Source organism: Stegostoma tigrinum, chromosome 18 (genome assembly GCF_030684315.1).
Source record: "Stegostoma tigrinum isolate sSteTig4 chromosome 18, sSteTig4.hap1, whole genome shotgun sequence".
NCBI classification, from domain to species: Eukaryota; Metazoa; Chordata; class Chondrichthyes; order Orectolobiformes; family Stegostomatidae; genus Stegostoma; species Stegostoma tigrinum.
The window spans coordinates 17,004,758-17,023,766 of NC_081371.1; the positions used below are offsets into that span (position 1 = coordinate 17,004,758).

General features: G+C 40.0%; 1 protein-coding gene across 2 annotated transcripts in view; it reads left to right on the forward strand.

The window, feature by feature from the left end:
- Positions 1-19,009, forward strand: part of parvb (parvin, beta) — a 74,931-nt gene that overhangs the window by 37,539 nt on the left and 18,383 nt on the right. For both annotated transcript variants that reach the window (XM_059652356.1, XM_059652357.1), the window contains exons 6-10: positions 205-320; positions 8,366-8,424; positions 10,931-10,950; positions 13,816-13,877; positions 17,739-17,807. In XM_059652356.1, coding sequence (XP_059508339.1) covers positions 205-320; positions 8,366-8,424; positions 10,931-10,950; positions 13,816-13,877; positions 17,739-17,807 — 326 coding nt within the window. The remainder of the gene's footprint in view (positions 1-204; positions 321-8,365; positions 8,425-10,930; positions 10,951-13,815; positions 13,878-17,738; positions 17,808-19,009) is intronic.

Here is a 19,009-nt window from a genome sequence, read left to right on the forward strand (position 1 = left end):
TAATGGATAGGCTGATAACTTAAAAGGACGCTGGCCTGGGGTATAAAGTCCAGCATAACCAGTTGGATTGAATAGCCTGGGTGCACAATGCAGAAATAGTATAACCAAAGAAAACAATAAAACTAAGCAATTGCTTAGTTGTGTGATAGAATCCTTGAAAGCTGTTTGTTGTGTGATGTTTTGATAACCATATCTACTTTTTAGCAATTCACACAAAAAGCATGGTGGCTATTCTTCACCTTCTCGTGGCTTTAGCTATGCACTTCCGAGCCCCCATCAGATTGCCAGAGCATGTCTCCGTGCAAGTGGTGGTTGTAAGGGTAAGTGAACCATCAATATCTTAAAACCATTTGATATTAAACTTCCTTGAAGCTATTCGCACGACTGCTTCACTTATCTTTGCAATTTGTAATATTGAGCAGTGTGATAGAAAATGGAAGATGATGTTTTCTTTCAAAGCAGGCGAGTTTCCAAAATTTTCTCATTTGAGATTATGGGGATAAAATTTTTACGGCAGTATGTTTGCAAATTGTGGGAAATAAGCCTGAGATAACAAGTAGCTCTTCTTAGAACGTTGTTACATGATATAACCAAGGGAATGTGGTCTGAATAAATATCTGAATTGAGGGAAATGTGGAACATAACCATTGCTTCGTGGGGCCCCTTGCTCATCTCTTTTTCTTGTGTATTGATCACTGTATAAGTGCTGTTTCCTGGTTTTGCCCTGAACTGGAAAACTTCAACTTCTTGTTTACGTGTTTCTTTCACCTTTTGCATCCTCCGTATCCCCTTACTCGCGTGACTACACTCTGTCTCTGGACTCAGCTATCTATGAGTATTCATTATAATCCCACTGAATATCTTAAATGTTTCCTCAAACCTTCAATCTCTCAAGTCCTGTAAAGACTTCATTCCATTCTGCTGGTTTCCGTATCCCCTGTTGCATTTATCCTGATATCACAAGTGTCCATACCAGCACATCTGTTTTTTTCCCTGTTTTCTTGAGCAAAAGGTCTCTCCCCACAAAGTTGACAGGGCCATCAATTGTGTCTATCCTATTTTCAGCTCTTACCCAGGCTCCCAGAGTGGTGATGAGAGTTCTGCTGTTCTCACCTTCACCTCACCAGTCTTTGTATTCAGTGATTCATCCTCTGCCATTTCTGCCGCCTCTAACTTAATGTCACTACTAAATAGATCTTCCCCACCCCTTTGAGCATTCAAGAGAATTGTGCCTTGTGACACCCTGAGTCACTTGAGCATCCAAAACTTCTCCCCTTCCATGCACAGGGTATGCAACACCCTTTTACCTTCTCTCTCTCCTCACCATCGCATGCCCCAAACGTTGCTGGATGCAACAATGATTTTACATTTAATTTAGAATCATAGAATCTCTACTGTATGGAAGCAGACTATTCAGCCCATCAAACTCCACCTTTGAGCCCTGCATTCCCCATGGCTAATCCACCTAAGTCTTCATAACCTTGGACATTAGCAGCAATTTAGCATGGCCAATCCACCTGACCAGTCTTTGGACTGTGGGAGGAAACCGGAGCACACAGAGGAAACTAATGCAAACATGGGGAATATGTGCAGACTGCACAGACAGTCTACTGAGGATGGAATTAGTAAATAACATTTATTAAGAATTAAGCTAGCTGTGCACTGGAGTGTCCATATGTACATCAGGTGACCATGTTGTGATCACATAAGTTCAGCCTGCAAGCATAATCTTGTGCTAACCTCCCTGTCCTTGGCTTTCTTCCATGTTCTAATGAAACGCAGTTGAGCAACAAAAAAAAAATCATTCTTTGATTAGATAATTTATTGTCTACTAGACTCAATTTTTTGTTCAACAATATTAAACTGTAATCTCCACCCCATTTTGTTTCCATTCTCAGTGGAGATTTCAGGTTTAGTATAATTTTTCCCTTTCTCGTTGCTTTTAGCTGGTAGTGATTGTCAAACTGTTGTTTACATTTCCCCATCCACATCATTTGTTTCTACTTATCACATTGCCACCAATCTCTTGTCACTTAATTCTCTTATCTTTCATTTTATCCTCGACCATCCCTTTTTATTCTTCTCGCCATTCACCCCCTTTCACTTGCTTTAAATTGATTGCATTTCTGATCATTTGCAGTTGTGATGAACACTCATGAACCTGAAGTGTTAACTTTACATTTTGCACCACAGCTGCTGCTGCTCTATTTCCAGCATTTTCTGTTTTTATTTCTGATATCTAGCATCTGCAGTGTTTTGTTTCTGAAACATATTCCATCAGTTTGTTTCCAGTCACATGTTTCAGCTCCTAGAAAACCCTAGAGAACCATATGCAATCTGTCGAGCCATAAAACTGTTTGTTGCTAACAGACTCTAAGACAACAGGCAACCTTAAAACTATCCATGAAAATTTGAAGAATGCAGTCTAATCAATTAACAGTGTCAGAAATGTCGTCAGTCCTTGCTTTGCACTGTGACAAGGGGACACCGGGTTATAGACTGCAGGTTTATTTGAAATCACAAGCTTGTGGAGCACAAGTGCAGTGAGGGAGAAGTACACAGAGCACAGTTTATAGGCAGAGAGATCAAGACCAAAGTGATCAAAAGATCATAGAACTGGTGTATTAGATAATAAGTCTTTGCAGGTGACCAAAAATGTTAGATGTTGAGTAAAGTGTCTACAACTGAATAACCAGCGATGGGATGACCTATAATCTGATTAGGCAAGGCAGAGAGATAATTACAGGATATAATTAAAGTATAAGGTGGTGCTGGAGTCAAACCAAATGACTGGAATAACATGATAGGTTTAAGAATCGCATGTTGAGGGTCTAACCAAAAGTAGTAATTAATTCAAAACTGTACAAATTAATTAAAGTAGAGAGATCACAGCAAGCTATCAAGATAATATTGTCAAAACAGGACAGTAAGGAAGATTTTACAATTACAGAACAGCATAGTGGGGTCACGTGTAGTGTAACATGAGCCCAAGATCACAGATAAGGCTGTCTTTGCTATTGGTTTCTGGTCAGCGATTCTGTGTTTTTGTGTGTCTCGAAGACCACCTTGGAAGACGCTTACCCAAAGATCAGAGGCTGAATGCCCTTTACTGCTGAAGTATTGCCTCACTGGGAGGGAACAATCCTGTGTATGTTTGTTGTGCAGTGTCCTTTCATCTGTTGTAGCGTCTGCATGGTCTCGCCAGTACACCATGCCTGCAGCACATGAGATAGAGTCATAGAAATGTAGAATCCCTACAGTGTGGATATAGGCCCTTCAGCCCAACAAGTCCACACCAACCCTCTGAAGAGCATCCCACCCAGACCCACCCCCTTACCCTTTGCCAGTTTTGCATTTCCCATGGCTAAATACACCTAACCTATACATCCCTGAACACAATGAGCAATTTAGATTTGTTAATCCACCTAGCCTGCACATCTTTGGACTGTGGAAGGAATCCAGAGCACCCAGTAAAACCCATGCAGACACTGAGAGAATGTGCAACCTCCACACAGACGGAGGGTGGAATTGAACCCACGTCCCTGGCGCTGTGAAGCAGCGATTCAGCCCATGTGCTGCCCCACCATAGACAACGTTGGCCGAGTCACACGAGTAACTGCCATGTACGTGGTGGGTAGTGCTCCCACGTGTGATGGTAGTGCCCGTGTTGGTGATCTGGCATGTCTTGCAGAGGTTGCCATGACAGGGTTGAGAGGCCTTATGGTCGATGCTGTCCTGAAAGCTAGGTAGTTTGCTGTGAATAATGGTCTGTTTAAGGTGTGGTTGTTTGAAGGTGAGAAGTGGAGGTGTAGGCTGTGTCCTGGTGAGATGCTCATGGTCATCAATGTCATGTTGAAGGCTTTGGTGAAGTCCTGGACAACAAAGTGTACTGTATCTTGTGTCCGTCTGCTGAGGAGTTGTTGTGGTTTTTTTTTTACTGTGGCATGATGGAACTGGTGATCGATGAGTTGTGCATAGTATCCTGTTGTAATGATGGTGTCCTTCGTAACCTTTAGGTGTCCATCACATTCCTCCTCGTTTGAGAAGATCCTGCGCATGCTCAGTGCTTGTCCATAGGGGATGGCTTTTTAATATTTTTAGGGGAGACCCTAGAGAAGTACAGATGTATCCTTTGGCTTGTGGCAGAGTGAGGTGTCTGTCTTTGGAGATGCGTGTGCCTAAGAATGAGACTAATTCTGAAGAGTACGTAGAACATAGAACATAAAACAATACAGCGCAGAACAGGCCCTTCAGCCCTTGATGTTGTGCCGACCTGTGAACTAATCTAAGCCCCTCCCCCTATAGTATCCCATCATTATCCATATGCTTATCCAAGGACTGGTTAAATGCCCCTAATGTGGCTGAGTTAATTACATTGGCAGGCAGGGCGTTCCACGCCCTTACCACTCTCTGAGTAAAGAACCTCCCTCTGACATCTGTCTTAAATCTGTCAGCCCTCAATTTGTAGCTATGACCCCTTGTACAAGCTGAAGTCATCATCCTCGGAAAAAGATTCTCACTGTCCACCCTATCTAATCCTCTGATCATCTTGTATGTCTCTATTAAATCCCCTCTTAGCCTCCTTCTCTCCACTGAGAAGAGACCCAAGTCCCTCAGCCTTTCTTCATAGGGCCTGCGCTCCAGACGAGGCAACATCCTGGTAAATCTCCTCTGCACCTTTTCCAATGCTTCCACATCCTTCCTGTAATGGGGCGACCAGAACTGCACGCAATATTCCAACTGAGGCCGCACTAGCATTTTGTACAGTTGCAGCATGACATCGTGGCTCCAGAACTCAAATGAAGGAAACAAAGTGGGACATTGTTAATCCCCACCCTAGTTATGGGAAGATTCCTTGTACCATTTAGCTGTGATCAGACTTACAAATAGACCCCTCAATATTAGTGTTGATCAAGGTGCACCTTCAATTTGGATGTATATCAGATTGCAAACTGTAAATAGTATTTGAAAATATTCATATTTTCTAAATTTTAACGTTGAAATTAATTGAAAATCCAACATTTGAAGTAAAATGTTAGAAAATCAGAATGAACAAATGATCAAATGTGGAATGGTTACTTTTGAAGCCTAGAAACATTGATACTATTGTGTTAAAAATTTTGAATAATGTTTTCATATGTCATTTACAGTTTGCTTTTATTCTATACATCCACATTTATGAAAGTTCAAAAGCTACACAAGGGTGTTATAAACAGCCTGTTTGGGATTGAGTTTGAGAAAAAAAATTCCAATCTTTCTTTAGAACCACTGTTTTTGTTAAACTTTTAAATTTGAGGTTTGCTTGCCTCTATAAAGTCTGCTAATTCAATCACAAATTTGATTTGATTTATTCTTACATGTACTGAGATTCGGTGAAAAGTATTGTATTTCATGCTAACCAGACAAGTCATAGTTTAATTAGGAAACCAGGGCAAGAGAACAGGATGTAGAATATAGTGTTACAGCTACAGAGAATGATAAACTCTAATATGAGAAGTCCATTAATAAGTCTGATAACAATGGAGAAGAAGTTAGACCATAAGACATAGGAGCAGAAATTGGGCCCTTCAACCCATTGAGTCTGCTCCACCATTCAGTCATGGCTGATAAGTTCTTCAACCCCATTCTCCTGCTTTGTCCCTGTAACTCTTGATCCCCTTGATAATCAAGAACCTATCTATCTCAGTCTTAAATGTGCTCAATGACATGGCCTCCACAGCCTTCTGTGGCAGTGAATTCCATAGGTTCACCACTCTCTGGCTGAAGAAGTTTCTCCTTCTCCCTGTTCTGAAAGGTTTTCCCTTTGCTCTAAGGCTGTGCGCTCAGGTTCTAGACTCTCCTACCAATGGAAGCATCTTCCCAACATGCATTTTGTCCAGATCATTCAGTATTCTGAAAGTTTGAATTAGATCCCCCCTCATCCTTCTAAACTCCAATGAATCATCAAATGTTCCTCACATGTTAAGCTTTCCATTCCTGTGACCATTCTTATGAACCTCCTCCGAACCTGCTCCTGGGCCAGTACGTCCTTCCTGAGATATGGGGCCCGAAACTGCACACAGTACTCCAAAGTTGCCTGACTAGACCCTTATGAAGCCTTAGTAGTACACCCTGCTTTTATATTCAAAGTTGTTCCTCAATCTGTTGACGTGTTTTTGAACTTTTGTGTCTTCTGCCCAATGGCAGAGGGTGGGATGGTTCCTTGATTATGTTGGCTGTTTTCCTGAGGTAGTGGGAAATGTAAGGCAGGAAGGCTGGTTTTCAGTTCTGAGGAAGTGTCACTGGACCCAAAATGTTAACTCTGATTTCTGTCCACAGCCAGACCTGTTGAGCTTTTCCAGCAAATTCTGTTTTCGTTTGTGATTTTGAGCATCTGCAGTTACATTGGTTTTAATGATGGGCTGGGCTGTGTTCATAACTCTCTGTAATTTCTTGCCGTGTTGGGCAGAGCAGTTGCCGTACCAAACTGTGATGCATCTGGAAAGGATGCTTCCTATGCTACATCTATAAGAAAAAATTGGTACATCTATAAAATAATTGGTAAGAATTAATGTGGACATGTTGGATTTCCTTAGCCTTCTGAGGAAGTAGAGGCTTTGGTGTGCTTTCTTGATCGTAGCACCAACATGAATGGACCAGGATGGATTGTTGGTGATACTTACTCCGAGGAACTTGAAGCTCTTGACCACCTCCACTTCATCGTTGATGCAGGGCATATCCTCCACTCCACTTCTAAAATGCATGCAGTGTGAAGAATGAGATATTGCTGCGACAAGATTCTTAGATGCTGCACTTGTAGTATAAAGCCCTCTGGTCGAGATTAATTCTGATCAAGTCCCCACTCCCTTCACTTGCTGATGTTTCTTCTCCAATCTGTTGACTTCCTTAGGTCTCCTTAACTACTTTATGCCAGTGTTGTTCTTCAGTGAGTTAGGGCATAAAGCAACTCTTAAGTTTTTTTTTTAAATCAAGCTATTTGATACTGAAGATATTGCACCTGGACTAACTTTGCCATTGTTCAGTCATCTGAACAGGGGCTCCTAGATTGCGGAATTGGATGCTGTGGTTAATTTTTGATTTTTTGACAGCTTAACATATCGAGGTCAATTGTAAATCTTGAATTCCTCACTCAGACTCTTTGGTTATGATAACTTAGCTCAGCATAGACTAGTGATTAGACTTGATAATTTCCTAGATAGCTTGGTTTAAAGACATTCTTTTAAATATTTTCTCATCAACCTGTTCAGCAATGTTATGACATGCCACTGGAACAGGTGGGACGTGCACCTAGACCTCCTGAGCTAACGGCAGGGATTCTACCACTGCACCACAAAAGCCACGAGACCTTGTTATAGAAGTAAAAGAACAAGCATACTTCTCCTGGGACATTTTAATTTACAGAAGGAAGATCACCTCTCTACTCTACATTTACTGAAATACAAGTAATTTAACAATTTTATTGCAAAATTTAGACAGGTAACTTAGACCGTAAGATCATAGGATTTTGGAGCAGAATTAGCCTATTCAGTCCATCTTGTCTGCTCTGCCATTCATTCGTGACTGATATGATTGTCAACCCCATTCTCCTGCCTTCTCCCTGACCAATGACGAGCCTACCTGTCTCTGTCATAAGCGATAACAAAGTGTGGAGTTGGATGAACACAGCAGGCCAAGCAGCATCTTAGGAGTACAAAAGCTGATGTTTCGGGCCAGGACCCTTCATCTCCAGGCCCGAAACACCAGCTTTTTTGCTCCTAAGGTGCTGCTTGTCTGCTGTGTTCATCTAGCTCCACACTTTGTTATTTCGGATTCTCCAGCATCTGCAGTTCCCATTATCTCTGTCTCTGTCATAAATTTTCTTAATGTCTTGTCCTCCACAGTTCTCTAAAGCAATGAGTTGTACAGATTCAACACCCTCTGGCTGAAGAAATTTCTCCTCATCTCAGTTCCATAGCGTCGTCCCTTCAATCTGAAGCTGTGCCTTCAGGCCCTAGTCTCCCCTACTATTGGAAACATCTTCTTCACATCCACTGTATTCAGGTCTCTTAGTATTTTGTAGATTTGAATCAGGTCCTCCCTCGTCCTTCTAAATTCCAAGTACAGACCCAGAATCCTCAACCGCACCTCCTCCAAGTCTAACACATCCTCCTTTAGATACCGGGCCCAAAACTGCTCATAATATTTCAAATATGGCCTGACCAGAGCCTTCTGCAGTTTCAACAGAGCATCTCTATTTTTGTATTCTTGCCCTCTTAACATTAGTTCCCGCCTCTTGTTAAATTGTTTATAGTATGAAAATGTTGTATGATTTGAATAGGTCAAATTGCTTCTGCTTCTGGTTCAATTAATTCTTTTTTTTTTACAGAAGCGGGAGGGCATACTGCAAACATCGCATGTTACAGAGGAGTTTACCAGCACAACAGAGCAAGTTGAACTTTAATGTGTCTCAAATATAGATGTAGTTCAAGAGAGTAGGAATGTAAAACTGTATTAAAGTACACCATTTTTTTTCAGGAGTTGAATTAGTTTATCATCTCAAACAAGTGAAATTGTATTTTTGAGGAATGAAGGCAAATGGTCACTTCCACAGAAAAGACCGTATTTCCTGTAGGGCAACGTGTTATCTTTAGTAGTAGACTGGAGGTAGCCAATTCTTAGTGAGCAACTTGTTGATATGTTCATTGGTAACAACTACTGTGCTCCCCTTTGAGAAACAGATGACATAAATTGTACACCTCAGGCTGAAATTGCTAAACAAATTTATTAAGGAAGAACGTTGGAAGCAAAAGTCAGACGGCAAACATACAAGTCAAAATGAGTTATTGATTTCTAAAATTTGATTATAAAATAGCTAGGAATTCTGGTTGTTTTCTGTGGAACTCTTTTACAATGAATCAGTTCTTGTTTTGCAAAATTTTATAGGATTAAATTTCTGTGAAATTCTTAATTGACTTCTGATTTTAATGACACTAAGCGAATCGACAAACTGAGGAGATGCTCTTGTGTTTACTGAATTACCAGCCAGACCATGACAGATTTATCAAATTAATACCAGCATTGAATACCCAAGTTCAAAATCTTTGCTACAGCAGACTCTCAAGCGTGATTTTTTTCATTATTCCCTGCCTATTAACAATGTCTCTTTCTAGTAACTTGTTCAATTTTCAAACAGTCATAATCTGGGTAGAGAGCAGATGACCTATCATTCATGAACAGATTAATGGTCACATTAGCCTGTTTTGCCTCAGGTAGCCGTTTGTTGAATTCTTGTTTAAACTGTAAGTCAAGAGTTCTTTCCTTCCCTGTATCATTTTTTTAGGGCCATATATATTTCTCCATTTGTATATCAATAATCCTTCATGTCAAGGAGGAGTTCTTAATTGTGGATGGCTGGGTTGAACTGAGGTGTCAGGTGTTGAGTCTGATTTGTGAGTCTTATTTCAGTCCCTTCCACAAAATGAATATCTGTTATTAACTGATAGAGATTGTCGCAGATTGTTAGCTCCATAAGCCGTTCCTCCTCCTTACCATTCTCTCCCAGTGACCACTCTTGTTGGTTAGAAGGTCTTGGCATTACCTTTTGATGCGTCTTGGCTTTGGTCATAATTGGGCATCTGCTTCCCACGTATTGAGACTAATAAAGTAGATCTGCATAGAGGCTTTAAGAATGCTTTTGAATCATTTCATGCAGTTCCTGTGTGAATGGGCCCCCTTTTGTTTGAGGACAATATTTCACCCCTGCTGCTGCATTCCCCAATCTAGGCATGGGTGCACACCTCCACCTGACATAACCGCTGACGCACACCCTGACTGAGGTGCATGCGTGCACTTTCCTTGACTCGCTGTTCAGAACGATTCATTGTGAAGATCGTTTTCTAAACCAGCAAATTCCATTAGGTACCCTGATTCGTGAAGATGTCTTGTTTTCCAGCAAGGCCGCTCCCCCACAACCACCCCGAGATATCTGGTCTAAGAATGGCACATGTTGCTGAAGTGACTACATTCATTTTAACAAGGACTGTCATGTTGAACCAGCCTGGCAGGTAATCCAGAACTGCCCGATACCAGAAACATACACTATTCCTTCTGAATAGACTTGCTACTTCAGGTGAAGTGTCACATTGCACTGACACAAGTTTGTGGACAGTTGCAGGTCAATAACATACTACAGTGTATTCCCAGGTTAGGTACATTTTGCTCTATGTACCCTCCTTTAAATAGAATTCTCTTACCTGCCTCACTGTGGCATTTCCCGTTTTCTCACCAGCAATGTGTGGTTTCTTTCAATGTGACTGCCATCTAATTTTCAAATATTATCAGTTTTGTACTGCAGGCCTGTGAAAATGAGAAATTGAAGTAATTGCACTCAGCTGTTGAAGCTGGAAAATATGTCATGATTCTGGGCTAGTTTCTGTTGTGGGACATGGAAGTGATAGGGACAGCTGTATTATGGGAATGATAGGTGTCCAACATTGCCTTTTCATATTTAGGTGTGCTAAAATAAGAATCTATTGGATGTCCATATTGCTTTCACCGAAGATCATCTTCGGTACCCTGACTAACATTCTCCTTTACCTGTGATGTGATGTGCAAACATAGGAATAAAAAAGCAGAGTTATTTGTTAAGAAGTACGCTTCTGATAATATATGTAATCCATTCTCAGGGTAAGAATAGCTATAAGTACAGCTGTAGTCTGGTGATTAGGTTAATTGGTCTAATTCATGTGCCTTTATTATATTACAAGTAAATGTGCTACTTGTCATTTATTTTCTAAATATTAGCCTTGACCAAACCCCCTCAAATTACGCACATCAGCTCTGATTTATTCAAGAATCTTTAAAAGTTGGCCAGAAGTCTGTTATGAATGAGACATGACCTAACTCTTTGTTTGTAATTATTAACTGTTTGTCTATTAACTCTATATTTCAGGATGATGATGGGGAGATTTGGTAAGTAAAGAACTGAATGAATTCAATCTTTATTGTATGAAAAATTGCCAAACAGTTTTGTTTTATTCTCCTAATCCTTTAGTTCATGGTGACATTGTATCCCTATTATGATCACATCCCTTTCTTATGTCAGGATTTAAAAGAAGGTATTCACTCATGTTGAAATCACAAAAACTACATGAGGAATCTTTAATTTTTTTGTTAGGTCATAATATATTTTTTCTGGAGGGGGTGGGATAAAGAAGTGCATTTCTTCCTATAAGCTATAAGCTTGCTTAATGATATATCACACATAGATACTACCAGAGCTTAACAATTTTAATCATGTATGGGCTATTTTTTGTACCAAGTACCACAAGCTGAATGCAAGCCAGACATGAAGTCTTCAGCACGGAAACAGATTCTTTGGCCCAACCAGTCCATACTGATCATAATTCCAAACTAAACAAGTCCTGCCTGTCTGCTGCAATCCAATATTCCTCCAAACCTTTTCCGTTCACACATCCATCCAAATGTCTTTTAAATGTAATTATACCCACATCCACCACTTCATCAGGAAGTTCATTCCACGTATGAGCCACCCTCTTTGTAAAAAGAAAATTTGCCTCGCTCCTATTTTTTTAAGTCTCTCTCTTCTTACTTTAAAAATGTGCCCTCTAGTTTTGAAATTTCCCATCTTAGAGAAAAGACAACTACCATCAACTCTCTCCATACCTCTCATTATTTTATAAACTTCTATCAGATCACCGGTCAACCTCCTACACTCCACTGAGAAATGTCCCAGCCTGTCCAACCTTTCCTTATAAATCCAGCCTTCCATACCCAGCAATGTCTGTGTAAATCTCTCTGAACCCTCTCCAGCTTGCTAATAACCTTCCACAACCAGAACTAGATGCAGTATTTCAGAAGATGCCTCACCAATTTTCTGTACAACCTCAACATAGTGCCCCAACTCCTATAGTCAAAAGTACTGACCAATGAAGGTGAGCACGCCAAACACCTTTTTTAATCCATCCTGTCTACATATGATGCTAACTTTGAAGAATTTTGTATCTGTATAGGCTCCTCTGTTCTACAATACTACCCAAGGCCCTATCGATAACTGTATAAGCCTTGCCCTTGTTTGTTATTCCCAAGTCCAATATCCCTCATTTATCCAGACTGAACTCTGTCTGACATTTTTCAGCCCCTAGACCTAAGCAATTCAAGTTTAGCTGCCAGGCCAGTTTTAAAAAAAAAAAGCGCTACTAATAATCAAGTGGGGAAATATAGCAGTTGTTTGGTTTGAGTGGCCCCAGCTTTATTCCTGTTCTGTGCTGAATTATTTAACCTAATTTGTGATCATCAATCGTGTGATTATTGCAGTTGTACTCAGCAACACTCATTCCTGAATGCCGTTTAGTGATGCCTGCTGGAAAGCTTATGAAAGTGTGTTCTGGGTGCTGATATAAGTATTGCAATTGCAAAGCTTTTCTCACTGTTTATGGTTGCGACCTGGCTTGGCATTTGGTGAGCTATTAGGCTCATCTTAATTTGAAAGCAAGCAGCTTGAGGTCATTTGGCTTAGAATGTGATCTAGGTGTGATGTGATGTCATGTGGCTGAAATTTCTCTTGGGAATGAGTAAAATTTTGATGCACTGCATGAGATGGTCATGCTTCCTGTATCAGAGGACAATTATACAACGTGATGCAATCTTGCACCAATATGCACATGGTTGAATTCTCACCAGTTGTTTTGTTTCCTTTGCATTTTGTGTCTAGCCTCTGCTCTGGAAGCTGTCCTGATGGGACAGTTTAGATAGCAGTTTTCTCTGCCATAGAATAATGGGCCAGTCATTTCAACCTTTTGCGTTTCAAAAGCTCTAGTTCACAATTTTATCTCTCTTTAGAGACATAGAGGTCTACATTATGGAAACAGACCCTTCAGCCCAACTTGTGCATGCTGCCCAGTTTCCATAATCAAACTAGTCCCATTTGCCTGCATTTGGTCCATTTCCCTCCATACCTGCCCCACCCACGTACTTGTCTAAATGTTTCTTTCATGACAAAATTATACTCTCTTCCCTCACTACCTTTGGCAGCCTCTTTCAGATACTCCTCACCTTCTAACCCCTTTTATATCTCTCCCGTCTCACCTTAAACCTATGCCATCTTGTTTTAGACACTCCTACCATGGGGAAAAGCTGTTGGCTATCTACCTTATCTCTGCCTCTCGTTTTACAGACCTTTATAAGGTCACCCCTCAGTCTCTTATGCTCCAGGGAAAAAGTCCCAGCCTCTCTAACCTCTTCCTATAACTCAAACCTTCCAAACCAGGTAGCATCCTAATAAATCTTTTCTGCATAGAGGTAACTTTGCACATTGGAACCATACAGGCAAATCCCAAGTTTGATTTATCAAATTTTGAAAAATGAATTACATTTATCCAAACCTAATAAGAATTGACTTGATTTCCCTGGGTTGGAAAGGGGCAAAGTTATAATTTTCAGCTCCTGATCACTTGGTAGCAAGCCTTGTCAAAAGTGCTTGCAGTACCGTTTTGAGGAAAGATGTAAACTCTGCTTTTACTCCTCACTCTCACGATTTCATTTGAATAATGCAAGATACCAAAGTGCCTGCCAGTGTTTCTGCCAAAGTGCATAGGTGTGCATTAGAGTAACAGCCTGAAAGGCACTGTGTAGGTCTCCCTTTTAAATTAAGTAACTCATGTGGAGGTAGGCCAAAACAAATTAAGTGTCATACCAAGTATTTCAGTTTTAACATCTCTGCCCAATGCTGCATCATTACCGCAGAGGCAGAAAATAGAGAGGAAATGAGGACTGCAGCTTCTTTAAATAAAAAGTTGATGTGTACTCTTATTTCAGAGCGGGATGCTTTCGATACACTGTTTGACCATGCACCTGATAAGCTCAATGTTGTTAAGAAGGTAAGTTCCAAAATGAGTTGTAAAACACCTCAATTTCTGTAATGACAGGAATTGCATAAACAGATTAAATAAGATATGCCTATGTGAAATTTCTGTAGTTGTATAATGAATCAATTTTATCTAAGATCAATCATTCTTCTATCGGAGAGTAAAGAAGGATACCACACAGTCGATTATTCAGACTGGTCTATATTTTCAATTGGAGCTATCTATTATAATCCCATTAACTTGTATTTTTTGTGTATAATTTTACATTACTCCTTTCCACCTGCTTACTTTGAAACTGTGCTCGAGTCTATTATTTTGATAGGTATTTGGCAACGATCCATTTAGAGAAGAAAATTTTCTAAAATATTCTTTGTTCTTCTAGTAGTAATCTCCAGTCTGTGCAACCTTCTTACAGTTCACAAAGGGGCAATGTCCTTTCGTTATTTATCTATTTATAATTTTGATTTAATCACATGTAATCGTTTTTATTGAACTCAGTTTTATAAGTTTAGAACTCGATCTTCAGTTGCTATTTTGCCACCATAACTACAGGAGTACCATACCAAAGTTGTAAAACCTGCATCAATTTTTGCTAGAGCGTCCGAGGCTGAGGGGTGCCCTGATAGAAATATATAAAATGATGAGATCTTCAGATATTATGGATAGTCTGTGTCTTTTTCCTAGATTGGAAATGTTAGAAAGGAGGGGGTAGATATACAGGGAAAGATTTCTATGCAGCAGGCAGTAAATGCCTGGAACACACTGTTACGGAGATATTGGAAACAGATATGATAGCAACATTTAAGAGCCGTTTGTATAGATGCTTAAACAGACAGGAAATAGAGGGATACAGACCACATGCAGGTAGATGGGATTAGTTTGGAATGGAATCATGTCATGAGTGTTCATATGTACATGCTGTAGTTATTGTTAGCGAGTTTTGAGAAGATTTGTAGCTCAGGTTGAGGTTCTGGATGTGAGTTTGCTCGCTGAGCTGGAAGGTTAGTTTTCAGACGTTTCGTCACCATTCTAGGTAACATCATCAGTGAGCCTCCGACGAAGCGCTGGTGTTATGTCCCGCTTTCTATTTATCTGGTTAGGTTTCCTTGGGTTGGTGATGTCATTTCCTGTTCTTTTTCTCAGGGGATGGTAGATTGGCTCCAAATCAATGTGTTTGTTGATGGAGTTCCGGTTGGAATGCCATGCTTCTAGGAATTCTCATGCATGTCTCTGTTTGGCTTGTCCTAGGATGGATGTGTTGTCCCAATCAAAAGTGGTGTCCTTCCTTATCTGTATGTAAGGATACGAGTGATAGTGGGTCATGTCTTTTTGTGGCTAGTTGATGTTCATGTATCCTGTTGGCAAACTTTCTGCCAGTTTGTCCAATGTAGTGTTTGTCACAGTTCTTGCAAGGTATTTTGTAGATGACGTTTGTTTTATTTGTTGTCTGCATAGGGTCTTTTAAGTTCATTAGGTGCTGTTTTAGTGTGTTGGTGGGTTTGTGGGATACCCTGATGCCAAGGGGTCCGAGTAGTCTGGCAGTCATTTCGGAAATGTCTTTGATGTCGGGGAGAGTGGTTATGGTTTCTGAGCCCGTTTTTGTCTGTTTGTTTGGGTTTGTTGCTGAGGAATCGGTGGACTGTGTTCATTGGGTACCCATTCTTTTTGAATACGCTGTATAGGTGATTTTCCTCTGCTCTGCGTAGTTCCTCTGTGCTGCAGTGTGTGGTGGCTCGTTGGAATAATGTTCTAATGCAGCTTCGTTTGTGGGTGTTGGGATGGTTGCTCCTGTAGTTCAGTATTTGGTCCGTATGTGTTGTTTTCCTGTAGACGCTGGTTTGAAGTTCCCCGTTGGCTGTTCGCTCTACTGTGACATCTAGGAATGGCAGTTTGTTGTTGTTTTCCTCCTCTTTTGTGAATGTTATGCCAGTAAAGGGTATTATTGATGGTCTTGAAGGTCTCATCTAATTTGTTTTGTTTAGTGATGACAAAGGTGTCATCCACATAGTGGACCCAAAGTTTGGGTTGGATGATTGGCAGAGCTGTTTGTTCGAGTCTCTGCATTACTGCCTCTGCTAAGAACCCTGATATCGGAGATCCCATGGGTGTACCGTTGGTTTGTCTGTAGGTTTTGTTATTGAAAGTGAAGTGGGTGGTGGGGCATAGGTCCACTAGCTTGATGATGATGTCCTTGCTGATGAGGTTGGTGGTGTCTGGTGTATGTGTCTTCTGTTCTTCTAATAGTGTCATCAGTGTTTCTTTGGCCAGGTTGATGTTGATGGATGTGAACAGGACTGTTACGTCAAAGGAGACCTTTATTTCATCCTCTTCTATCTTGGTGTCTTTGATGGTGTTCAGGAATTCTTGGGTGGAGCGAATGGAGTGGTGGGAGTCGTCTTCTAGGTGTTTTAGTCTTTGGTGTAGTTCCTTGACTAATCTGTAGGTTGTTATTCCAGGTAGCGACACTACCTGTGGTTATTGTTTAAGAGCAGATACTAACTGGGAAAAGATGAATGTGCATAAAGGCATTTTATGGTGCAGTGTAAATGTCTCTACCTCTGGGCCAGGAGGTCAGTGTTTGAATTAACCTGCCACCGAGCTGAGTCGTAATATATCTCAACGGGTTGCTTAAAAATGATTTAAAAGAAGCAGTTTCTATCCGGGAGGAGCTCGTCTGTGAGGTGGAATAGTAGCCTGCTCTCGTGATCTACAATTTGGAAGACACACCAGTTCCTTACTCTTCCTTTACCAGAACCATGTTTGCTACATTAATGTACCTTACCTGGCCAAAGTAGAGAAAGATAGAATGCTTACTGTGATTAAATAGCTTTTAAATTTTGGCGGCAACAGAAGCAGGTGATAATAGAGCAGTGCTATACTTCAAAGAAATCCTCTCCATTGACAATGTGGATATCTCTTCTGCCAATTTCAATTTACCACGACAGCCTACAATTAAATTTGATTCTGCATTGTATTGAAACTAACCCATAAAAGAACAATACTATTTATTGAATAAAATGTAAGGATGTCATTATGAAGGCCTAAATTGTAGTCTGATCTTGATTGAGAACCTTTGTGTGACAAGAAACATTTTTGAAAAATTATTGAAAAGCAAGGACACCAAACTTTAATTTAATCATCTTTGACAGAAGCACACTGCAAAATCATTGGTAAATATAACTTTAGCTGTTCTTTTTTTGTCCATCCGCCCATCCGTCTGGGTAGACTCAGGAGAACTGAGAGGCTATACTCCCTCCCTCCAGTTCTAGTTGATATTCACCACTCCAGTGCAAACATGGGATGAAACTTGAAATCTGTCTGGCCTTCATTATTTAGTTTTATTTGCCTTTTTGGTTGAGTTTTATCGCTCCAGTTATGAAAGGGAGAGGTCTGAGCCAACACATTGCTGAGACTTACTTGCTCCTAAGCGAGCAAACCAGCTTTGTCTCTACTTAGGAAGCTGAACAGAAATGTGCTTATGTTTGTTTCCAGATAGGAGCCTGTTTAGAGATTAAGTAGTTCTTTTCCCATGGAGGTTGAAAGTGGGATTTGAGGGAGGGGAACTAAGGGAAGAAGCAAGGTGTTGATGTTCAGCATCCTTATTTAGGTTAGTGCAAACTTTAAGTGGTGCTTAATTCACATACATACTAAAGTGTAAAATCCAATCCAATTGTTTTGTGAAAAAAAAATTTCCATTTCCATTTTACTCCCAGCTTGAACAAGTTAGAAACAAAATTCATGTGCCTTTTGTTTAAGTTGTCATGTATTTAAGTCATAGTTTGCTTCCAGTTGCAACCATTTACTAGCTCACATTGCTAGCCTTGTTTGATTTGAAAACAGAGCTTTGATGTTTTTATTGTTTTGTTTCCCCAGTCACTTATTACATTTGTGAATAAACATCTAAACAAACTTAACTTGGAGGTGACAGAACTGGAGACACAGGTATAAACGTTTTGGAAATATTCTCATTTCTTTTGATGGCAATGCAGTTCTCAACTGATTACTAGAAAGAGCATTCAGGATACTTCCATCATGCTAATTATTTGTAATTCTTTAATTAATCGTAGAAACAAGCCAGTTCATAAGATGCCACATCTACCAGAGCTTTCATCATGTGACATCGTTTGGGGGGAAAAAAAACTTGTTAAGCAACTCTTTAAAAGAAAATTCCCAAATTGTAACTAATTTCCAATGATTTGGTGGTGATATAATTGTTAATGGATGAGCAATGGTGATCATAGCAACAGTCCATTTCATTTTGAATTATGAAGAGAAATCCAAAAGTGAGTTTGAATACTTTTAACTAATGTGGTTTACAAGAGGAATGCACTAGTCACCAAACCTCACCACTCCACAAGTTCCACAATTCATATGTAAATGTTATAAATATTTTGATTCAATCAGCAATAAGACCAACTGTTTGCTTTTTTGTACTACTCTCCAGAATAAAGGCCTTCGTGAATGTAATTAGAAATACCACATTTATTATAAAACCAAGCTAATTTCCAAAAAAAGTGGCAAAACTGATTAACATCCAAGATATAATCTGGAATTGGACCTATACCCTTTCTAATCTCAAGGCAAGCACTCTTGCAACACAAAACATTGCATTGACTGTGCAGAGATGATGTTTTGAGGTGGGTAAAAGAAAAGCATCCTTATTGACCGATGGTCCAAAAAACAAAAGATAGAATTTAGTAAACTCTCACAGTCCACCAGGCTGACCATCATAAACCGGTTAAAGGTATTCTAAATAAGTTTTGATTCAGATGGAAATCAAATTGGTTCCATGTCTTTTGAAAGCGGTCATAGTGCAGCCTCTCGGGTTTACAAGATAGTCAAATGCTAAACTGTTAAAAACTATATCAGATTTCCAATTACTTTAAGCAAGAGAGGAATTGAGAAGATTTGGGTTTTTTTTTCTTCATAACTGTCTCTAAGTTTGTGTGAAAACAGAAACCAAAACTAGAAAGCATTGTTAGTTGGTCATCAGCACAAAAGACCACAGGCAGTTTCTTTCCAAGTCAGGTTCTGCAGCAATTGAACTAGAGAACTTGTTCAGTTTCCCTGAAAACTGGGTTGTGTTCTTTCCCCAAAATCATTTGATTTTCTGTAATTAACAAATGGATTGTTGCTGACATTAC